General features: G+C 41.6%; 1 protein-coding gene across 3 annotated transcripts in view; it reads right to left on the bottom strand.

Moving 5' to 3' along the window:
* CCDC85A (coiled-coil domain containing 85A) overlaps positions 1 to 25,484 on the bottom strand; it is an 82,879-nt gene that overhangs the window by 15,442 nt on the left and 41,953 nt on the right. For 2 of the 3 annotated variants that reach the window (XM_014966478.1, XM_014966479.1), the window contains exon 3: positions 2,630 to 2,706. The exons of the other annotated variant lie outside the window; for it this stretch is intronic. In XM_014966478.1, coding sequence (XP_014821964.1) covers positions 2,630 to 2,706 — 77 coding nt within the window. The remainder of the gene's footprint in view (positions 1 to 2,629; positions 2,707 to 25,484) is intronic. 3 annotated transcript variants of the gene reach the window in all.

The following is a 25,484-nucleotide window of genomic DNA, read 5'->3' as shown; positions in this document are numbered from 1 at the left end:
ACTCAGATTCCATTTGAACAGTGATGGCAGCACTTAAAACCACTTTCTCTGGAAATGTTCTTGCCACTAAATATTAATAAAACCTTTACATTAGAGAGCTGCGGAGTTTTGAGAAGAAAACTAATAAGTATGAAGAGAGACAAGCAAAGCAAAAGAAATTGGAAAAGAACCACACCTAAGTGAAAGATGAAAGGAGTGATTCATTTGAAGAGGCTGTCAACAAGTGTGCGGGTGCATTCATGAGTGACACATAAGCAGAAAAGGGCGAAAAGAAGGATATTGAAAGCAGAAAGGAAAAAGAAGAAAAGCATGGCAGGAGAAGAGAAAAAAAGCCTCAGAAGTCAAGGCAAGGACTCTTCAGTAAAGACCTAGTAGAGGCATCGCACTCACGAGTGCGAGTCGTCACGTCGCTCATGGAAGTGCAGTCCTGCAACTCCCGAGCCCTCCCAGCGCTCCAGGGAGCCATCGGCGAGGTGCTGTGCAAAAAGGCACTCTCTTACTGAAGGAACTGGTGAAATGTTAAGGCCCAACACCCTCACTGGGTAAGAGCTGTGCCAAAGACCTTCATCAGACGTGGAGCTCATCGTATATTTTCAGCTGATTTGTCAAAAGCGCTTGGTTTGGCTTAATGCCCAACAAACTCCCATTCCTCCTATTAAATGGAATCAAACCAGTGCCAGGGGCTTATGCATTTCCATCCCACGTCCTTGTCTTTGTCAGAGGGTCTGATCACCGCTGAGAGCACGTTCAGGGGGTTACTCACAGGAACAACAAACCCCCAAAACAAACTCACGTAAATGTAATGCTGAGATAATCAAATGCACAGGCAGAATAAACTTCGTGTCTACATTTCTTTCCTGTCCCCAAAGCAATGACTTTCATCAGGAGGAAAGGTAAGATATGCCAGGAAACATTAACCTTTGTCAGCCATTATTTCTTATAATAAAGTATCCAGAGACACTAGGAAATTTTTCAGAACTCTACTACAGATCCTTGTGCCAATAAAACCAAACATAAGACACTTTGACCTGTGTATTTAAAAACAAAAAGTAGTTTGCAGTCTTGGTCACCTAGTTCTTCACCTTTGAAACCCCACAATCAGCATATTTTGTTTCAATTACTTTTGCAACAGCTACAGGCTTAGGTGCTATTTTCACAAGCACTATTTTCTGGTTTTGGCACCCCATCTAAGAGATGTTCAATGAACTCAACACCCACAATGAGGGTGTTCCAGTCTTTGGCAAGATCTGGTAATGCATTTCATGGCTCTTTACCTGAGCACCTCAAACTCCAGACAAATAAAACATACGGCCACTTCTAAAGATTTTACCCACAAAGAATCTTCTGCACAATTTATCCCCCAGTATTGTTCCAGACCCAAGACAAACCACAACAGTATTTTTCAGGCAGATTTGTTAACATTTGCCCTGAACACCATTCTTGACAAGAAAATAATATTCTTTATCACTGAAGATCAACCTTTGTCTTTCCTACTGAAGACTGAGCACATGCTAATGGACAGACACATAATCATTCTTGCTGTCCTCTTTTTCTAGATTAGCAAATTAGGGTACAGACAAGTTACATAAATTGCTGTGTCACCTAGCAAGTCAAGAGCTAAGCTAGAGCTATAGAGGCCCTTCCAATTATCATTTTATAGGTGAAGAAAAAAAAACACCACACTTTACATAAAATCTGCCTTAAGAAAGGAAATTGTTAGCCTGAGGCTGAGATCTTTGAGCTGATCTTGGCTTATATCAATGAATACATCAGAGCCAGTGGATTTTACTTCTTACTACATTTCACTGCTACCTTAGATTTTACATTCAAATAACAGTACTACGTTCGATAAAAAGCTGTTTTCTTCTTCAGACTAGTATCTTCATTTAAACTAGTGTTTGATTTAAACAAAATGCAACTTCTTTTTTCTTCCAGTGGGCAACTTCATTTGCAGACTTTATGGATTTTCCTAAGAATTACTTAACAAAATGTAATACGAATACACTCTAGTTTGCGTGTGTTTATATGAAAAATACAAGTGACTCCAATTCTTAGTGACCTTCAGAATTTTCCATTCTTAAAAACATATTGGGAAAACCTTCGACTTCATACTTGCTTATTTATTCAATTTAATTTCAGTCTTGCATTTACGTATCTAATATATTCCTCAAAATATTAAAAATAATATAAACCAATTATTATTACTTAAAACATTTGCATTTTTAAAGCAAAATATTTTCCTTAACTATAAAAAGTACTTGGTATTTTAACAGCAAGAAGCTCTTGGAATAAAACCAGAATGTAAAGGGTCAGTTCAATGTGATTTTCAACTCTTAAATTAATTAACTATAAGTAGAGGCTTCCAGTAAATTTTTCTTAGTAAAGTATCAACACCTGCAAAGGAGAAAAATTAATGAAAGCATTGTCATAGTTTTAAATAAATACCCCACTCAATCACAAGCAAGATGAATAACAGCTGTGAGAGCCCTTGATTACCCAAATGATCAGCCTGAGTGTTCAAATGCAGTAATGTCAAATGACAAGTAACACTGGTTGTATCTCAAGCACGAAGACTGGAGCGTTGCTGTCTAGCTGCTGGCTACTGTTCCCACCAACAGAAGACACCCACCTGGGGCAGCATGCGATTTTCCTCCTCCAGCTGTCTTACTCTTGCCTCCAGCTGCCTAACATAGGACAAGGTTGATTCTAAAAATCAAAAAAGAAAAAAAAACTCATATTATCCACTGAGATCTGCTTGTGTTTACTAATGCCAGAGCCTGTGCCCCATCCTGACTTGTACTCACAGCAGATTGCCTCTCTCAAACGTCCATTAAACATTCAGCTCTGCTCCTCGCAAGGGCAGTGCAAATAGCGCCGATACTAGAATAAATCAAATCCCTTGTTGCTTGTGATTCTAAACTGCTGCACTTAAAGGTGGCCCCTTCTCAGACACAAGGTATCTTACAGAAAGGCAGCACAGACTTGTGTTCTTCCAACCCACCCCCAAAGCTGTATTTTGGAAATACTCCACAAGAGTAATGCGTTATCCCACCAAGTCACCACTGAAAAGCCCAGGAAGACAAAGTCAAAGTGGCCCCTTCTGCAAGAAGTGTCCTCCTCCTGCAGGAAGACACAGTCAGAGTGGCCCTTCCACACAGTCTGGTGGCACACACAGCCCCTGCCCCCTCAAGCCTGTGGAGAAGCCAGCAGCTTGCCAGCACAGAGGCTCAAGCCTCAGCCAGGGACCAGAAACGTTGTCCCAGCTCAAGCCTGTGCTAGAAAGCAGAGGTGTGTCCCTAGGGCTCCAAGATGGTCTGGAGCCTGGTTGACAGCACGACAGCCCTGGGTGCAGTGATGTTCACAGCATCTGCTCCTCACCCCACACAGGCCAGGGCAGTGTCCTACTAGGACATGCTCTCACAGCTCTGCTTTGCTGCGTGGGCTCAGCTGAAGAGCAAAATCTTGCCCACTCTATTCACAAGTAACCTCACTGACCTTCATAAAATAATTTGGTAGATTATGAAGAATATGAGAGACTCCTAGCCTGCTCTGTTTCCAAGAACTTAATATAAGAGGAGATCCATGATTCATCCCTAAAAGCATCTGAGACCTTTCTTATCACACATTTCTTGGGTCAGACAGAACTTCTGCTATTAAAGTCCTATATCAAAGAGAAATACATGCCTGAGAAAGTAGCACTCATTGACTGTAAGAGAAAAGATATCTCCTCAGTCCAGAAATCTGCTGTGACTCTTGTATCTCCTTGGATATAGACAGAAGTTCACTGCGTGCTTCTGACTCAATGATCCACTCAACTTTCTCCGAGATGTCAATTCCAGTAACATATTTATACCATGTAACTAGTCAAAGTATCTCTCTGATGATTAATGGTACAGAATCCATGGGTATTGGGACAGTACTGTCAGCCAAGCAAAGCTGCATTGACAACAGAGCTATTTACTGGTTTAAACTGACAGAGGGATTTGTGCACCAGTTTCTTCTGATACCTAATCACCGTGCCAGCCTGCCCATAAAATAAAGGTGATGGGAAATGAGGTGTCACTTACTGCTCTGACGAGACTGCAATAGGCTAAAACATGCACACACAGATAGTGCATGGGAATTTACACAACATGAAGTAATTTGTCAAAGATGATTAATACACAGCAAGGTACTGGATTAAAAATAGCATTGTACAATAAAAGGGAAAGAGGTAATCTGAGGTTCTGCGCGCTCTGCTGCATACGGATTTTCATAGCTAGTGATGGGTGCATCTCTGGAGAGTCGCTAAGCCTAGCTCAGATGAGCACTTAAAAGATGAACAGCTTATTCAATTAACTGTATACGACAGGGTCCCTCCCATCAAATCAGCTTCCTACCCAGCAGCAGCACTTTTGGGAGGAGCCGCAGAAGCTCCCTCACCATTGTGGCCATTAGCATAGGCTATAGCTCCCAGCACATCTCATCTCTTCTCTCTGTTGTTTTCTACAGAAGATGATTTCTGTGGAGCCATCTTTTTGCAGTGACTGAAGTATGTGCTTTCTTTGGCACTGGCCGTTTCTAAATTCACTGGCTACAAGTTCACTGCGATGTTAGTTTGGGCTTGGGCTTCATGCTCGAGCTGTGCCCCACCGGCCCATTTCATGCAAGCTCTCATCTAGATTTTCTTTGACTCTGGGTCTTGTGTTATTTTCTATTTTACCATTTATTAGCTTTTCATGTGGTGTATAACTCTTGGCAAAGTTTGCCTCTCAGTTCTATTTCTTCACTCGTATGTTGGGAGTCCAGAGTTGAGATCTCTGCTGCTTCAAATCACCCAACTCTGCTGTCAGTCCACAGCTTACCAATGCCAGTTCATACCAGCTGAGGATTTGGTCTGGAATCTCCATGCCTGATAACCCTTCTAAAGTGTGAAACAGTTATTTAAATCTCCTTTTGTAATCTGATCAAAACAGAAAATTAGGTCATCTACCAGAGGCTTCATCTAGCAAATCCTTATTTATGTGAGTCTTCTTGACACACAGACTAAATGCATATATATTTCAGTATCTGTTAATATATTTATGCTGTGATGCTATGAGCTTAGAGGAAAATATGAGCAGAAAAGCCAGTCAAGGACATAAGAGACAGAGGAATTGAAAATACACAAAGTGAAACACTGCCATCAAACCTGGAAAAAAAAAAAAAAAAAAAAGAGAAAGAAAAAAATTTGCATCTTCTAAGTATTTACAGGAAGTCCTATATGATCCATCTATTCTTAATCAGCCTGTTCTAAATACAGAGCAAATCTTAAAATCCCATCCAGAAACTAGTTACCTGATACCACTCCCATTGTCATTCCAGGCAAATTTTCACAAGACAATTAAGCAATTTAAAACTGAAGCAGAATGAACTGATGATAGTAATGCTTCAGCTTCAGTATCTGAGCTGAAAACAAATGTCTCCCAAAGGGAAAGCAGCACAGAAGCTTAGCATCACTTCCATAACATTACTGTTGTCTTATAATAAAGCATTTAATAAGATGCTACAGTGTGTCAGGCAACCACTGCTCTGAAACATAACCTGCGCAAACAAGATGATCCCCAGCTGATGTCATTAGTCATAAAACCTTTTTGTGGTTTATCCTTCCCCAGACAGATTTATCTCACATTGCTCATTTTCACAGAGCTGCAAGTACACATAAAAGCCCTCCCTTATTTGCAGAATCTTAAACTTGAGTTGTAAACTGCTTATAGATAAACTTCCAAATACAAATCTGCCAAGCTTCCTCTGCCGAGAACACAACCAGCGAAAAACAGCATCTGTATTAACACCATAAAAGCTCAACTAACTACATTCTGGGTAATAGCTCAGAAACTGTTAACTATGTTGAGATCAAACACATACTCAAAACAGACAAACAATTAATTTGGGTCCATATCTAAAAAAGATCTGAATCATGACACAGAATCATGCCAGTGCAGTAACCAAACTAACTGTTCCATCACCTGTGGGCTCCTGGGTGCCCACACCTTCCCATCTTCCCTCGCTGGGCACTTCTACAGGCGCAACAATCTTGCACAATTCCCATTTCCAGGAATGGATCCCTACCAAATGAGCTTCCCTACTTGACCTTCCTGTGCTCTTAGCATCGCTGAAAATGTGATCACTGTGTGGTGCTTCGGTCCAGGGCTGAAACTAAAATTCTTTTCCAAATTAATAGAGAAACAGTAATATCTTGCTTTTAGGGAAATTCAGTGACAATCCACCTCTTCTCCACATCCATCACTCTAACATGTTATTAGAGAAATCAATATTTACGTAGCTGATCTCTTTTTCTTTTGACATCCACACTCTTGAAGCTAGTAGATATTTTGGGGTTATGTCAAACTCAAATCAGAACTCCAGAGAAAGCAAAACACCAAGGGTTCAACCTACACTTCTACTTGTTCAAATTAGCTTGAGTAACAAGCACAATACAGCAGGTGGAAGATCTAAAGATCAGAGGAGTATTTGAAGTAAAGAAAGAGTAGGAGATGCAACACCTCTAGTACTGAAATAAATACAAGAAGTGCTTTAACTCAACAACTGAAATTCCTTTTTTTCTGCTCTTTGAAAAAACCCACAAATTCCAAATTATAGTGGCTATCTGCAAAAACTGAGCATGGGAATTCCACAGACCTCCTTTTGACTAACTGTAAAGGATAAACCCATCAACTCAGAAGATGCTACTTGCTTCATGGAAGTTAAAAAAAATTTATAGAATCTTTTAACTTTGGAGAAAACTGGTAATATAGTGGATGCACAAAGCAGACATCCCAGAGGAAGCAGAGCAAAATCCTCCACACTGAAAATACTTAGAAGGCAGGAGGCATTAGGAAAAAAGAGTAATACTGTTTACCTGTATTCCTAGCCATTAACTTATGGCCAGCATGAAGAGCAGATGCTACGCTGGACAGAAGGCTGCTCTGAAGCAGCAGCAGCTGGTCCTTCCATCCTCACAGCCAGAAAATGGAAAAACACAATTTCATCATAATGCAAACATCACCTCGGTTCCGTTAACATCGACATTTTCTGGTTCCACTGGCTCAGCTCTGTTTCGTATTCACGTTCCTAAAGGAGGTCACCAGAATCTGGAGAGCTGTCACATCCCGCTATGTATATTTTAAACACTTAGGGTATAAATGAGGGAAACTGCCAGAAGTTTACCTCAGCAAAGAATTTAGCATGTTATGTGTAGTGATACTTTGATGTATAGCAATGAAGGTTTGGTTAAGGTATATTCAACTTCAACGGGGAAAGTCATTTGTTATACTGCGCTTCCTGCACTGTGTTGGCAGGAATGTAATAACTGCACATCAAATTGGATTTTGGTCATTCAAATCCACACCCAGCACCCTGCAATGAAAACTTAATAATCTTTCAATGAATTGAAGATGAAAAACAAGGCTGTACAAGGGCTATTTTTAAACCCTCCTGTAATTAACTGACAGCTCCATACGTTTATGAAGGGGTTTCTATGCTAACTGGGGAGCAGATTCAATGACACGCAAAGTATCTCCCTGTCCTATAATTCCTAGTCATCTGATTTAATTACTTCAATATTAATATTCATGACTAAAACATGTTATTACTGCAATCCATCCCCTTTCAGCTATCTTGCTTCAATATAAGAAAAAAAAAAAAAAAATCACACTGCTGGATTGACACTAACACAAATTTACACCACCTGCATCTCTAAATTGGGAAAGTTACTCAGTGTTTACACTGGCAGCATCCAGCCTCCCAGTGGCAGGATTAGATGACCTCTGAAGGTCATTTTTAGCCCTGTCTTCTGTGATTTTCTATTATGGTTGCACATCTTACATAACACTCTTGTTGAATAAGTGCTGGAGAACGTCTTATTAAAGTGCAGCCGAATTCCCCTGTAACGCCGCGACGTTAGGATTAGTGCTATCATGTAGACAGAAAGACACTTGCCTAAGGCAAAATTTTATTAAGTTCACCAGAATGTTTAGCAGCTATTTACCACTGAGGCACATATTCTCGGGAAGTTTTGGGACAGTGAACACCGCAGCATTAGCATTATGATAGGGTTTGCATTTCTCAATATTGCTGTTGTCTGAAATTCTCCCACCCCAAGCTGAGATTTCTTGTGATTAAGGATCCAGCGCTTCTTGACTTCTCCCTGTAATTAAAAATATAATTAACTAAGCTTAGCTAGTTCACTGAGCATTTCAAAACTGAATCTAGCAAAGGGAAAAACTTACATATGGTAATTCAAACATCCAGAATGCAACGCTACCCCTGCCAATTAGCTTTATTTCTCAGGCAACATGTGCCATGTTTCCCCATTTCAGCACACAACACACAGAGACATGCACAAACTACGTTATCTCTGTAATCAGATGTTTTTACACAGATTTCATATAAAAATAGTGTTTTCTCAGTTGTAGCAGCTTTTAATCACAAACGATCTATTTATTACAAGAAAAAACACTTCTCAGTGCCTTGAGGCAGCTCTAGCCATGCCTCTAATGATTCATTGATGTTGTCTGACTCCGATTGCCGATGTGTTTGCATTCGCCTGGATTTAAGTGCCACTTTGATGGTGTAGATTATGCAGTTGTGGCAAGCGGGTCTGGGCTGAGCAGGCGGCCCTGCACTTGCTTGCCCATGGCGAGGGGCGGGCATGGCTCTGCTGCAGCAGTACCAGGGGTTCCACTCCTCCTGAGGCCACCCAAGCAACGCTCAAGGCCACCCAATTGCTGCCCGTGACACAACATACTAAAAATATAGGGTTAGCTTCCACTTCAGAACTTTAGTGATTTAGGTTGGCATTTGTTGGAGGTTTTGTTGCATGTTTAGCTTTAGGGTGCAACAAAATTTCCAGTTGAATTAATCTACAAAAAACCTCCAAACAAATCTTAAAAAGGGTTTAAAAAACTCTCATTGAGAAAAAGGATTATGACTACAGGAGTACCTAAAAATGATACCAGATGTCAGACGAGGTAAGGTTTTGTTTCCTGCTTCTCTGAAAGTATCCATAACACTCTCACTAACAGCTGGGTAACACTGTCACGCTAATGGTCTGCTGTAACACTAACCTTGGTTTGTTTGGGTTTTTTAGTGCTAGAGGTGACAACAGCAAAGCTTTTCTTGCTAGCCTGCTTGATATCCTGTTAGCTCCACTTCAGCCTGTGCTAAATGCATTTGCCACGTTATTGATGAAAACTGAGAAAATCAAATCCATTATGCTATTGCTAAAACCTTTCCCACTGGCTGCTAACTTGTTCTGGTATTGATTTTGTGTGTTTCATGATTGGTAAAATCCTTATCGACTCCACTTACTTAACTGCTTGGGTTTGTCCCTGTGCCATCACACTCTCATTTGCTCATTAGGAGTGTCCCCGAACTGCAGTCTCATGCCCCCAGACTGGAGGCCCAGCAGAAGGAGAGGAGGGGTGTTCAGTGGGCTCCTCTGCAAAATCAAATAAAAGACTAGAAAAGGCAAGCCTGAGAATAGAGAAGGTAGATGAGAGCTTGCTCAGAGATAAATAAGGGAGGGTTTCACTACTGGTACGCAGAAAGAAATCTACAAAAAGACATTCCAACCTTACACCAGTGCCTCCTGATCCCACTGATATGCATCTGTTTAGCAGTCTCTTGCTGAAAAGGCCCTGGGTCCCTGCAAACAGATGGCCAGTGTGAAACCATGCACACCTGCATGACCCCATGCATCCACAGAGACACCTCCAGTTTCTCCCAGTTCTGCTCTACCCATGCCAAGTAACCAGGGGTTTAAACCAACTGCAGTGACAAATACATCCCCTAAACGTCCCTCGTCCCTGCAACTCCCCACAGATGCTCACAGCTACCTTTCTTTATCACGAAGAATTGCATTTCATAGGCTCCAATCATCAGACGTTGAAGAAACATAGTGTAGAAAAGTTAGTTTTGTTGAGAATTTTAGTATTGGTACAGCAAATTCTAGGTAATAATTATATTGGCTTCCACTTGAAAGATTGCAATGTAGGCCAAAATTGAAAATTGCATCTACAGGAATTCTGAATCAGATCAAACCTATGAATCATCATTTTTATGCACATCTACTGCCTCGTTGGAGGGAGTTATCCAACCTATAAACTCCTTTTTCCTGGGGTACTATTTGTGCGACTCAAACCAAATTCAACTGATGCTCCTAAGAGATCAGAAATAGAAGCTTTCACATCACTTAAGGCACTGAACAAGAGCACATAGCCTTTTTCCTGCTTCAACTACAAGATAGATGCCAAAACTCAAAACAAAGATCGATAGCTACATGAATATGTGGAGGAACAACCAACTCAGATACTTCCTCCTTGGTAAGGCATCTCCTTGTGCGACGGAAACCAAGAGTTCATATTCCGAGTTTATGTGAGGGCAAGTTTGGATGGAGAGGCAAAGGCTGGAAGGGATCCTGTAGCTGCCTACACCATTAACTAAATTGGTCACCACGGACTGCAAGTGTTTGTCAGCAGACTGTGTCCCAGTGTCTATAGGCTGCAGACCACGGCACGCAGCAGTTGTGTCAGGGAATCATCCTTTCCTGACTCCATGAATCTCTCCCAGCTCACAGAGGCCTCCAGTGAGATAGTCTCACCCGGGAGAACCTGGACAACTATCCATTTGCAGCTTCAAGAGGTATTTGGGCAGCAGGCAGTGGCACAAAATCAAGAGGGGCAGTAAGGCTACTCCTCTCATGGTCTGTTTTTAGCTCCTTGGCTCAGCTGCAGTCCTGCTGTCGCCCCGTTTCCTGACACAGAAGCATCCCGCAGTGAGCTGCGGTGTGCAGGCAGCAGCACAAAGCCTTGCATAAGCCCTGCCAGGGAGCCAGCGTGGCGACAGCATCTCCCATGTGCAGAACACCACCGGCACACCCAGGCTTCAGGGGAGAAGTATCACGTAATAATAACCCAAGAAAACAGCAGGATTTAATACAGCTACTATCTGTGAGGCTTTTCTGCCTCAGGGCTACAGAAAAAGCTGCTGAGAGGGTCAGGAGTCTTTTACATTCACTCTTAAACTCAGATGTACAAATTTACACCTGGCACATCAAAGATCAGGAAAAAGGCAACCAACCACCTACAACACTGTTTGGCAAATTTCATAACTGCATTACACAGTCCCCCCCAAACTTTCATTTGTTTGTTTTTCCACCAAACTTTTTGTGGTTCCCCTTACTTTTGAGTGTTCTAAACCATTCCTGCGATACAGCGATCCAGAGTGCAGAAAGGTTTTCAGAATGCAGCTGGACAAAAAGAGTAGCATTTACATTTAGCAAACACAGGAGGAATAATAACTGCCCCAACCAAATGAAGAAATCAATTCCTTAACCAATGTCACAGAGGAGAAGGAAGAAGGAAAAAAGCACGCCGAATGCCAAGATGCTAAATTTAGATCAGCTCTTATTACCACTCCGCAAGTATCCGCAGACAAAGAACCTTCACATTGAGTCGCCATTGCAGCTCATGCAACCTAAAACTCAGAATTAAAACACACGTCCTGAATACCAAGTTACAATGGCAATCAGTTCTGCACATACCAAAACACATAAAGCTACATGAATGAATCAATTAAGAGACTAATATCCCAGATATTCTTACTGCTTACATCATCTCCCAACTAAGTATGAAAGTAAAAATATGAGAATTTTTAAATGGTTCTGCTATTTGATCTCAGTCAGCACTCAAGCAACAGAATAGAAATTCTCCTACATCTGGCCATCCCACTCACACATACAGAAACATTATGATCCTCCATTGAGAAAAGTCAGTACACGTAGAAATTCTCCTACATCTGGCCATCCCACTCACACATACAGAAACATTATGATCCTCCATTGAGAAAACCAAGTCAGTACACAGCCTGTATGCCATAAAGGAGAGAAGAAATTTAACGTATTTATAGAAAGCTTTCACTTTATCTGTAACAGAAAACCTCAGAGTCTTTTCATAATATTGTGGTTATGAAATAAACATATCCCAGTATTTTATGGATGATGAGGTGTCGATAAGGGACATCATTATTCAAATACAGGTACAAGATAAATGTATTTGATAAATAGTGATGAACAGCAGAGCTGTTTCTCTGTGATGCTTGAAGTCCTTATTTCAATTCTCAACCACAGCATGGAAAAGAAAAAGGAAAAAAAATATTTGGGTTTATTGCCAGAGCTGTAAACACTTCCAAGAATATGTTACTAGCTGTGTTAAAAGCCCTGCCAATATACAATTTCATATTGGAATAATGAATGATACTTTCTAATGAGCATGAGATTTAATTTTGCATTTCAGACCTGTCCATCAGTCCCCCCCCCCAGCTACAGGCCCCTGCCTTGGGCACGAGACATGCCAGGTAGCACTTGAAGGGACAGCATCACAGAGCCTGCGGCTACACACAGTCCCTGCCTCCTGGAGGACTGGACAGCATCGCTAAGCGGAGAGGGCAAAGAGGGCACCCACACCTCTCACCTCTACAATCAAAGGCATCAAAACATCCAGCATTTCCACATGCCCACAGGCATTCTCTGGCCCAGGGCAGGCTGCCTGCGGGGCAGAGGTACCTGTTTCAGTGGCCTGTCCCTGCAGTAATGAGCACTTGTCAACAGTGCGGCATCCCCTCTTGGAGGCAGAGCATCAGGAGGAGACACCAGCCACAGCAGGTCACCACTGCACCACTGGGACACTTTGTCCACCTAAAAAGAAGTGAGAGAATGTGCTCTCCAAAATCCTGAGGGTATTATTGCAGGATGGATATTTACTGGGAAACACTATATAGGGAAAACTACGAAAACAGCAGGACTCAGAAGGAAAGAGAACCTAGATTTATACAATGACCTGATTTATACAATGACCTGTCTCTCTGAATGAGCAATGAGGAGCACTCCCACAATCAGGCAAGAGCAGAAGCTGGGGAACTGCCAAAGGAAGACAGGCTAATGTGGGCAAACATAGAGTAGATTCAAAATTATCAGGACAAAAGGGGGGTTGGGATTCATTTCTCTATACAGAGCAATTAAGACATAGGATGGACTTTTCAATGTAGTAGAAGATGTTGCGAGATTAATTGTGTCCTGTAGTCTGAAACCATCCTCTTGCTTCCCACAGTGCATTAAAGAGCCATCATATAACAACACCTCCCTGTCCCTACTGAGGCCGGTCACATTCGAAGCAGGAAAGATGACTGTTTTGTAAAATTACTCCACCAGCAATCTCAGCACAGGACCTAGTTCTGAGGAAAAATTAACTATCCATTTCATGCTGGCAGCTACACAAGGAGAAGGCTGTCTGTGTAGCCTCCATCTTTTCTGGGAGGCTTTTTTGGTCTGATTGTGGAAGGGAGTATAAAAATAAGTATTCAAATGACAGAGATTTTAAGCCAAAATCTGTCAATGCAAGTATGTCACTATCTGTAGGTACTCCATCTCCAATAGCCTGTCAGGCCACATAACTTGAGAGCCTGGGCTGCTTCCTCCTCAGCCAGAGCATCCATGTCTCCAGACAAATTTCCTGGGAGGGGAAAACCTCCAGAGATCAGGAATTAGTCTAAATATCCAGCTCTGGCTGAGATCAGCACCTTACCAAACTACTTCAGCACTTTGAAAAAATCTGTAGATGTTTCCTGCATCTCCTAGATACACCAACCAAACCTGATCTCAGGGGGACAGAGATGCCTGTACCTGAGCAGACTGGGCACCCAACCTAACGCAGAATTCTGCCCCAACTTCACCTCTTTATTTCCTTAATTTCTGGAGCTCTGACCCTGATCCCGATAGGATGCTGAGATCAAGCAATTAATCCAGTGAGACTCTCAGCAGTCATTGCTTCTTCAGAACCACATCCAGGGCAGTGACCACCGCACGAAGGGGACTCCAGTGCTGCATGTTGAACCCTGCCACATTGCATTTTAAGCATACACGCTCTCCCAGGGACAGGGTTTAGGCACCTTTTACACATTTCCCCAGGCATGTGATCAGGCATACAGTTCTCTCTAGCCTGAGCCCACGTTTTTCCCTGCCTCATTGCTTTTCCTGCCTTCCTTGAGATCTCTATGGCTGTATCCTACACTGCTGCTGGGCCGTAGAACTAGTCAAAGACTGCATTTTGTTTTGTGAAAGTATACAAATACAAACACACACCATTAAGTGATTCAGAACAATAGCACTTGTGAGAGGCACGACACATGGGAACCTACGCTTTACCAGGACTTCAGAGGAAACCCAATGTACCACATAAACACAGTTTTCTGTTTTCTCAGTCCCTTTTCACAGTTATTTCACTACAATTAGAATATGCTGCCATTGTATTCACATGATGCTGATTAAGATACTAATAATTTAAAAGTAGTCTCAAACACAGGTAACAAAGCACAGCACATCTCATTACTGATAGGCTGCACTATACACACTGACCTGCTTTAAAGCTGTCAGCTTAATGACTGTATAAGGATATACTTCCCAGACCTGGCAAATGGTGGCTGAATCCCCCTGTGCTCTCTTTCCCTTTCTGCTAGCAGTGTATCTGCAATGCCTTCGTCGCAAAACCAGCCAAGACTTCCCAAGTCAGCATGTTCAATAGCCAGCTGCCCATTTCCTGGTCAGCATAACTGATTTCTCCAGTGACCCCAAATAGGTTGCGTGGGGACAGCAGATGTGACACGCTATACTGCCTGTCCTGCTGGCAGCCCCTCCAATCATGTGACTTTTGACCGGTATTAATGAAGCAAATCCTTGGGCTTTAATATGACGTGATCGTCTTCCTAATCAAAGAGGTTAATGAAGGGGTTTCACTTTACTACACTTTCAAAACATTTAGGAGAAAGATTCAAATATATCTCAAAGCTGCCTTAAATAAAAGATACTAAGTATTCTGCAGAACTGCCCACGCAGCTTTGTTGCTACCATTACAATTAATCACCCAGTAAGCCCATTTCTGAATCCACATCTCCCTCAGAAACATGTGAAAAGATGCCACACTGCTGCTGGCCGCCCCTGCACCCTTTCCTTTTATGTTTCAAGTACCATTTAACTCAACAGGGACAAGATCAGTCAACTACAGGGAGTACTCTAGAACCTGAAAGTGGTAAACAGTTGCAATAATTCTGCAAGTCTTTAAATCTTCTGCATTTCTTTAATCAGGGACATAGTACTTTGTTCAGTTGTACATGAGGCTTCGACATCCAGCCAAAGCTTAGAACGATTCACAGAGCAGTTGAACTTAAGAGCTCTCACAGCTGCTTATCTACATCATCGGAACAAAACAAATATTTTAAACAAGGTCTCCTCTGTTTATTTCCTGGTTACTTCACTAATGGGAAAACAATTTACGTACTTCCTCTCCCCAAACATATAAATAATTGAGAAAATTTGGTTACAAAGGCTGTTGGAAACTGTCACGTCCTTCACACTGAGCTCTACACAGAGCAGTTCATTACCAGCCCTTCTGCCACGGCACAAGGAGAGGGGCTGCCTGAGTCCCTCTTGTCCCACTCGGCAGCAGGGCCCTCTTACACCACACCATGCACACAGAATAACAAGACAGACTTCAAAAATCAAGACTGCACATGTTTTTGTGAGCACATACGTGTGAGGTGAGAGTCTTTTTATTCACTACCTGCCTTAGAGTTAGTAGGATTTCTTTCTGGACACAGTCTGAAGGCTTTTTTATAGGATTACAAGGACTGAAAATTCGCTCCTTCAGCAGACAAAAAGACAGAAGAGATATTTTTTTTCTCCTTAGCTGAGCATTTCCTGAGCAGGTGGTATGGCATGGTCACAGTTAAGACATCTTTCTGATTAACACTAATACTAAAACTGAAATATAATAATGTTGGGAAATATAATAAATTCTAGAAAAATAAAAAATACTGACATTTTACTCTCCCAGCAGCTGCTCCCTAGGACTGAATCTCCTGAGACCTTCTAGAATGAAGACAAAAAGACATAATTATTCCGAGAGTTCTGGGCAATAAAAGGCATACATGACTATAACCACAAACTGAAGGAAAACTACAAGTAAAACAGTTGGGGTGGACTTACAAATCAGATTATATTACATACATACAACCCCTGCAATTCATGTTAAAAAGACAACAAAACATGGCTACCTACTATTTTATTACACAGGGAGGAGCTTGGATACTATAAGCGCTGAGGGCAAAGAAGGTAGAATAGGTGTATGAATGAGCTGTCAGGGTAGCTGCTGTAAAAAAATGCAGACAGCATCCTAAAATTTCTGAAGAAAATTGAGAAATATAGACAGCCTCAGAGGTTTAAGGCTAGAAAAATGCCATTAAAACAATGCTGTCTGGCTTCCTGCCCTGCAGAGACAAAGGAATTTTGAGAATAATTCCAGGAATGCCCGACTTCCTTTTCACTGGTGGAAGTGGATACGGTCAAAAGAAGGCTGTGGGCTTTTTGTCTACAGAAAATTTTGGCCAAAATGGAAAAGCAATTGGACCAAAATTAGGTTTATGAACAACATTTTTCACGTGACATAGGACGTAAACATAAGATCTGCAGTAATAAATTATTGCGGGAGGTTATATTCTCTATTTCTGTGTTTTTTGTGAAGTTTGACAACCAGTTCCAATCCATCCGCATTACTTCCTGCCATTCATTGGGATAACCTTGCTTTCACCTTCACCAACGGAAACAGCAGGAGAAAACCTCTATCACTTATCCTCCATTGCTTCGTTTACATCCCGTCGCACACAAGAAGGAAACCCGCCTGCCCCAGCCTGCAAAGCACCACCAGAGGAACATCCCCTGATGCTTCCTCCATCCACCTGCTCCTCTGGGGGGTACGGGAAGAGGCATCATAGCACCAAGATTTTTCATGCTGCAGTTAAGTGTTACCAAAGTCCCTAAATACAGTGAGAAATCTTACACAGAAGATGACTCCCAATAACCCACTGGTATTTCCCAGATGGTAACAACTATCTGGCCTCCACCAGATTTTACCAGAGAACTGCCCTTAGCTCCTCTCGGGCACAATCTGGGGCTTACGGGTCAGGGGCAGGCTTTGCACGGGGCTTGTGCCACTGGCCCTAGAGAAGGCAAGGTTTCACAAGAGGCTGCTGCTCACAAACTCAACAGAAACTTCCAGTCTTATTGAAGACGAACAGAAAAATCTCAAAGCATGGGATTGGAGCGTAAAAGAAATCTCCTTTCCTCCCATTCTTCTAATAGCAGCAATTACGACATACGGACTCCAGAAACCGTTGACACACAAAACAACTTCTTCCTGGAATTGTGCCAGGAGCTCAGGAAAATTATAAGCTTGACTTTCCTGTAGCATAAACACATTTCAACGAAGCTCCACAACAACAACAGCAGCACCAGAATTATCAGGCAGAGCAGCTGCTCAGTGCTACCTGCCTCTCTGCTGACAGCCGCCAGCACGGCCGGGCCAGCCCACGCTGTCCAAGGAAAATGGCATTTTCTCAGACAGCTGAGATAACCTTTTCTTGAGCACTCAGGATCCAGGGCTGGCAGGAACTGAACTCTTCCAACGGAGTGGCAGGTTCCATCATTTCTCATCAGACAAACAGAATTTGGTAGACCAAAGCAGTTGGGCAGCAAATGGAGCTAGAAAAATGGTAACTGACTGCTTTGTTTTGGGGGGTTTGTTTTGGGTTTTGGTGGGTTTTGTTTGTTTGTTTGGGGGGTGGGTTGTTTTTTGTCCCACTGTTACAAACAGGCAGAAGAAAAAAAGGCATTTAACACATCTCTAAAACACTTCATAGGCTGTAAAGTGGTAGTGAGTTGATGTTTTTTTCCACAGTTTTTTACTGTTCTCACACCTGCCTGTTTCAAGCAGGTCTGTGGATAAAGTCCTTCCACACCGATGACGCAATATTCCCAAATTTCATTTTCAGTCTTTGTTAAGGGAATGCTTGCAGGGGCAACTGACATAGTTGGCTGAGTTTTGCTGAGAGCATTTGTTATATCATGACCAGAGGCCTGGCTCCAGAGACAGAACAATTTACACTGTATAGGACAGCACAAAAAGCACTACAGTTGCAGAATATGCATGGCTACAAGGAGGTTATTAAAAGGCCATGGGCTTTTTCTGGTTTCAATGAAGTATGTCCTTTAGTAAATCATACAAGGATAATATGAAGAGTTAACTTCACTGATCAGAGCTCCAAGCTGGCATTTGACACTGGAGATCAGAATAAGGATTTGGTTTCTGTATTCCCCACAAAGGGAATTGTTACCTGCTCTTATGACAGGCATTTGACACTGGAGATCAGAATAAGGATTTGGTTTCTGTATTCCCCACAAAGGGAATTGTTACCTGCTCTTATGACAGGCAGCGAACACTCTTGATATCTCTGTTTCATTTTGCTTTTCTATAAACTAACTCAAATTGCTCTAAGGGGCAAACTTTGCATATTTCAGTAATACTCACGCTCCCACAAACTGAATCCAAGGGCTGTTCCTTATGATCAGAGAAAAAGGAAAACCCCTAGATTCAACAGTATTATACCAGATTTACCCAGCTGTACAAATTTGGTAACCATGCTGGAGCCTGTAAGTAAAAAGAACTAGAGCTGCCCGGACAACATTCTAACCTAACATTTATCACTGTGTCACTGTCACTGTTTCAGTTGGGATGGAGTTAACTTTTTTTGCTAGCAGCTGGTGCGGTGCTATGTTTTGGATTTGGGATGGGAATACTGCTGACAGCAGCACTGGTGTTTCTCGTTGCTGCTAAGCAGTCAAGGCCTTTGCTGCTCCTCACACCACCCTGCCAGTGGGCAGGCTGGGAGGGCACAAGATGGTGCTATGTTTTGGATTTGGGATGGGAATACTGCTGACAGCAGCACTGGTGTTTCTCGTTGCTGCTAAGCAGTCAAGGCCTTTGCTGCTCCTCACACCACCCTGCCAGTGGGCAGGCTGGGAGGGCACAAGATGTTGGGAGAGGACACAGCTGGGACAGCTGACCCCAACTGCCCAAAGGGATATTCCATGCCATGTAATGTCATGCTCAGCATATAAAGCTGGGGAAGAGGAAGGAAGTGAGGGAACATGTTCAAGAGTGATGACATTTGTCTTCTCCAGTAAATATTACACATGATGGAGCCCTGCTTTCCTGGAGATGGCTGAACAACTGCCTGCTGGTAGGAATCACAGAATGATATAGGGTTAAAAGGGACCTCTGAAGATCATCTAGGCCAACCCCCCTGCCAAAGCAGGTCCCCCTAGAGCAGGTTACACAGGAACTTGTCCAGGCAGGTTTTGAACATCTCCAGAGACGGAGACTTCACCACCTCTCTGGGCAGCCTGTTCCAGTGCTCTGCCACCCTCAAAGTGACTAAGTTCCTCCTCATGTTTAGATGGAATTTCTTATATTCAAGTTTGTGCATGTTTCCTCTTGTCGCTATATTCAAGTTTGTGCCTGTTTCCTCTTGTTGTATCACTGGGCACCACTGAAAAAAAGACTGTCCCCTTCCTCTTGACACCCACCCTTTACGTATTTATGTGTTGATCAGATCCCTCCTCAGCCTACTCTTCTCCAGACTAAAAAGACCCAAGTCCCTCGGCCTTTCCTCGTAAGAGAGATGCTCCAGGCCCTTTGTTTTGCTTTGCTCGTGTGCACAGCTTTTGCTCTACCTATTAAACTGTCTTTATCTCAACCTACACGTTTTTCCTCACTTTTACTCTTCCGATTCTCTCCCCCATTGCAACCAGGGGGAGTGAACGAGTTTTACTCTTCCGATTCTCTCCCCCATTGCAGCCGGGGGAGTGAACGAGCAGTTGCACGGTTCTAGCTGCTGGCTGGGGTTAAACCACGACAGTCACCTAAACATCAAGCGTGTAACTAAACACCATCTAAAAATCACTGAATGCTGTTGCAGTTGAGAGCACCATTTTCAGCTGAACAAAGAAGAGGTACAACATAATTTGCAGCAACATCATTTCCTGTAGGACTGCTCTGCCCCCGAACTTCTGGTTTTGAACCTCACACAGAACTTTAAGCATGGACACTAAACACAGATGATCCTATGACCAGGACACTACTCCAGGGCAAAAAATGATCAACTTCACCCTCTTATTTCAGACTGGTCACTGAACAGACAGCAGCTTTCCTTACAAGAAATACCAGTAATGAGAAGAGCCTTTTGTCAACCTCCAGATGTGCTTGCCAATTACCCTCCTTACCCAGGACATTTTACATTTTGATGAAAACGCTTATACTTGTGTTAAGCACAAACCTGTAAGTCACTGTTCTGTCTTAGAAGAATACAAGATTAAAGGGTCAGGTCTCAAAAGGATTGGATCTCTTGGTTAGAAAAAGATTACAGGACAGACTCACACTTGGATTTGAAGCTTTCAGTATGGAAAAGAGAAAGAAAGGGAGGCAGAGTCTGAGAAAGGAAACCTGACCTGAATTTGAACTAACAATCGAGACAAATCTCTTATTGTGGAAGTCAGAGGAATGCAGACCTGGTTGGAAAAGTAAAATCAGAGGAAGTAAGTAACAATCAGTAAACTTATTGCCAGAAAATCACCGTATCTTTACTACCTTATCCCTAACATGAACACAATGTTTCTTACGTTATGGTAAAGAATTCTCTATAAAATTAAAAAGAAGTGATTTTTTTTTTCCTAGACAGTTTTCTTCAAGTCATCCATTACCTCCAAAGAAAGTCTACAATCCCTTGAGCATCAAAACATTTACCACTGAACATGTTAAATGTTGGCAATAGCCAATTTTGTTTCAGAAACGCTCACTCTGTAGAATCAAAATTCCTACTTTTCACCACTAGCTCTTGTCAAAGCCCAAATAATACCCACTGCTGGTGCCACCTAACCAGTTTCTTTCCTCAGTTGGCAACTAAGTACATTTTAGAACTGTAAAATAAATACATTAAAATAAGTTGAAAGTGTTTGTTGAAAGCTCTTATGACTATACATTTGTTAAGTACCATACTCACTGCAACAATGGGTGCAACAATGCCAAAAGAGACATTTTACTGTTTTATTAAAAATATTTGTGCTAGCACATAAGATATGTAACAACTCCAGCCGAAGTCCAAAACCAGAAGTCAGCAACTCTATCATAACTGAGTTCTCAAGATAATACATAGAAAGCTGAAAAAAAAAATATATACTCTGCAACTGCACAATGTGTTTATAGTAAGAATTAGCCAGATCTAATCTCTGGCACCTTGATTGATACATAAATTTCATCTGCAAACCATTTTTCTCCACTTCTATATAAATGTTCACAAATATGAGTAAAACTAACAGCAGAAATGACTGTTCTAACTGAAAACAAACTCTCTTTCTCTCCAAAGCACAACAGCAAGTGCTCTCGCTCAACTTTATGGTAGTACAGTAATGGTAAGTGAACATGCCAGAAGGCTGCCTGGAGTGACTGTGACTAGAGCTGACATTTGGACATAGAGAAATATCCATTTCTATGAATTTGGTAAAGGTGCCTCACTCCGTAATCCCGAGATGTTCACATCCAATCTATCTCACAGGGATTTCCTAGGAACAGGACAACACATCATAGACACGTACTGCTTTAAGAATCAACTCATTTTCCTAATCTTTAATCAGACACATATGACTTTTAAAAGTTTAACATACTGACCTAGGACTAATGCATTTGTTGTGATTTGACTTTCAATTTTAAGAATACTCATGAAGTCGCAAGATGCTTTATCCACAAAGGCAAGACTAAAATTCAGCCCATGCTTAACCTATTTCCATAGTCTTTTTCCTTCATCTTGTAAGAACGTTCAATCAAATCTGCTGATTCAGCTAAATGTCTTTACAGGAAAAAGAATATTTGTCCTTTGGATTCAGATTTGGAAAATATCATCGAAAACACAAGTTTTCACAAATCATGTAGTAAATGCTGATATTCTGCAGAAATGTCTTTGCAAGTTATTTACTGTTTGGAGATCATATTTAAGAAATTTGACATCACAGAAAAGCTTTCCCACACTGTAAAACAAATAATTTCCCATACTGCATATTGTTACCGTCTCAAATTAAATTCCTTTCCCCGTTGAAATAATGGATCAAACCCATACAACCTACAGTTAATTTAATGCATTGAACAGATCACGTATCAAGCCAAAGTCACTTTGATCCTAAAAAAAAAAAAAGAGACTGTTGAATCAGCAGTGTCATACACTAGATTAAATTTGCCGCTAATCCAATCAGATACACCACTTACTTTGTCCTACATGTTAAGCGTGGACCCCCACAATCTATTAAAGACCAAGTATATCATTAAATAGTGCTGGTTCATAATTTCCAGTTAATGTCTCAGCACAAATTAAAAGGGAGTTTAAATTCTACTTCCCTTTGCTGATGTGTATCTTTGTGATCGGCTGCTTTGCCACCCCTGGCAGGGTGTATTGCCACTAATCGTTTCCGTTTTTACAGTGCAATAAAATGGGTCATATAACTTTGGAGATGACTGATATCAGAGCAGACACGAGCTAGGAGCCAGTGTAACTGGGCACAAAGCACGAATCTGGCCGAGCCCTCTGCACAGCTGGGCACAGATGATGCCAAGGCAGAAAGGAAGGAGTGAGCCTGTGTTGTAATACGCAACCAGCAAAGGGGTGTATGACCTGCTTAAAGTTTAGCTGTACTCCTGGGCAGAGATAGATGGATAAATAGTATATTTATACACTTTCGATATTTTTATTATTTATTTCTATTGGTACATAAGCTTCAGGCAGGCTGCTGCACCCCCTCTCTGCACCTTGGCTGAAGTTCAGCTGCACATCCCTGCTGTCTGTGGCAGCACTGCCCATAACTTGATGGGTCGCATAAGACCCAGGGGAGGCATGACTCTTCATTTGCAGAATTTACACATTAGCTAATTTAAATACCCAAAGTGGAGACCAACCTTAAGGACAAATTTGGACTCTCCCCTCACCACCTGTAAAAAAGGCTTCACCATGGGAGTTGCAGCCTCAGAGCAGGGCTGGGGTTGGACTCTCCCCTCACCACCTGTAAAAAAGCTTCACCATGTGAGTTGCAGTCTCAGAGCAGGGCTGGGCCAGCTCTCCCAGGACAGTCTCCTTTGCTTCACCGGCAGCCTGGAATCAATATTATTGGATTGGTATATATTTCCATCATGCTGAGAGTCATTTCCCAAACACTAGTCTTTACCTGCTAATTGCTAAGTTTACATTTTCACCAGTAATTGGCTTTCACCTGCGGCTCTTGCTGCTATAGACTTTAAGAGACCTTAAACACTTCTCACCGAGAGCTCAGTTTAACCAAGCATGGCGAGTTGCTTCACACTATAATTAAGTCTTCCTGGGCCTGTGAACCACAATATAAAAGTTAATCAAGCATAAAAAAAATTAGGGATGTTGTTACTCAAAACACCTAAATTTTACAAGTCATATTTCTTAACTGTGAGATTATTTCACATCTGTCTTTCATTTGTTCTAGCTTCACTGTGAAAAGATTGCTGAAAAATTACGTTTATTTGAAATGTCACCTTTAGCAATCTTCATACCAAATTTAAGCTCAATAAGCTCATACTACATTAAATTGAAACTCTGTTGAATGAGAGATGAGTTTGACTGAACTGCAGTTTTCATAATGTAATAGCACATAATCAAAGGTAAGATTGCTATCCCCAGAAGAGCTCTCTCTAGTAAAAAACCTGTTTCATGGTAACAGGGTAGGTTAATTACTATTTCCCCCCAATAAAATTACTTTTATATAGTTTTTGCTTATTACATTAGAACAAATGATGCGTGCATATTTTTAAATACGGTTTCTCTTTTCATGAAGGTAATCACAATTAGCAAACTCCTAAGTCCTTTCACAGCTTTTAGTCTTTTACTTGAAGAAACTCTCACTAAGGATCACAACAAAGTCTTCAGATTTTACCCCATTCTTACTAATGTCATTGTCTGACAATTTCTGGGTCTGCAAATTAATAAATAAGGATTTTCCTTACGTCTTCATAACCATCATAACTATTAGCTTCAACACTTAGCCTGCAAATTAATAAATAAGGATTTTCCTTACACTGCAACTTCCTTACATCTTCATATCCATCATAACTATTAGCTTCAACACTTAGAGATACACCAACAAAACCAGCTGAAAGCCCAGGGAAAACAGTAAGAGTGGACATATACCTCCACATCCTCAAAATTTTGCTTCCTATCTTCTTGTCAAACATGTCTCCTGTATTTGACAGGTTTATCAGCTGGATAGATATGCGCATTGTCAAATTTCACACTCAAGCATCAGTTTGACCCAGGGGCAGACATTCACATTGTATATTTTTGCAGCTGGAGAACTCACAGAAGACAAACATGCTTGGAAAAAGGCAGCAAGATCGAGGTCATATGAATGAAGATTTAAGATTAAGATTTATTTATGCAAAGAAAAAATTTTTAAAATAATAATAAAAAATCCCTGAAAATAACATTCAAATTAAGTTAGATTCTGATGCAAAGAGAAGTCAGAGCACAAGTTTCAAAAGCATGTGTCACTTAGGGCGTCTTTCAAAGTGCTAGCATACACACAGGAACTTTTTGAATGCTTATACAGCTATATTTAACCTCTAAAAAATATGTAACATTTAATATTAGAATGCTGCAGATCTTGTATTTGCTGTGAGAATAGCTCTACTGCCAATTAATTAATGCCATTAATTAATTCAGCATTTTACAAAAGTATCGGAGGATGAAATGTTTGACACAATACAAACAGAGATTTCATCAGAGCATTTTGAAGATCTGCAAAAGATGTTCCTTTATGCCAACCTCAGTCCTGGGACGTGCAGCTTACCAAGAGGGGCAGTGGTAGGACAGCACTTATGGAAAAGTAACACCCGTTCTGCACACCAGCATTTTCATCCCAGTGTCTTCACAGCACTTACATTATCAACCAACAGCTTTCTCTTACACGTAGAACTTGCCGCACAGCTGTTATTTAGGATGTTCAAGGGTGGATGAATGATTGTAGTAAAACTAAGATAATCTGAGCCAAGATCGATTTAAAAATCCCCGTTGCATGCCTTTTCATGCTGAAAGCTTAATTATGCTATTTTTTCAACTTAATACTAGCATAAGGAAGGCCTCTATTTGGTCGCAATGTGGTTTGTCATTTCTTTCACCTGTCTGAGCTGTCATTTGTACTTTTGCTGGTTTGACTGTTTCTCTGCATCCCCCTTTGCAGCCAGGCATGGACCCAAGAGTCGTTTCTCAGAGATTCAAGTTCTGCCCAAGTCATACATTCATTCTAGCTTGAAAACTGTTGCTGGCCATCAGGCCAACACACCATTCGAACACCAATGTCCACGAGCTTTGCAGGGGTGTTTTCAGTGATTGTCCTCACATGCATCCTGCTCCTACCATGTCTGTTTTGCTATAGGAGCAAGTAATAACTCTTCCAAATGGGAGTTATAAGAACCCGTTGCACAAGGTGTTATATAGTGTGGAAGGAATAGAAAGAG

Source organism: Calidris pugnax, unplaced genomic scaffold (genome assembly GCF_001431845.1).
Source record: "Calidris pugnax isolate Ruff unplaced genomic scaffold, ASM143184v1 scaffold31, whole genome shotgun sequence".
NCBI classification, from domain to species: Eukaryota; Metazoa; Chordata; class Aves; order Charadriiformes; family Scolopacidae; genus Calidris; species Calidris pugnax.
The sequence above is the reverse complement of the archived record's forward strand: the minus strand, read 5'-3'. Positions and strand labels throughout refer to the sequence as shown.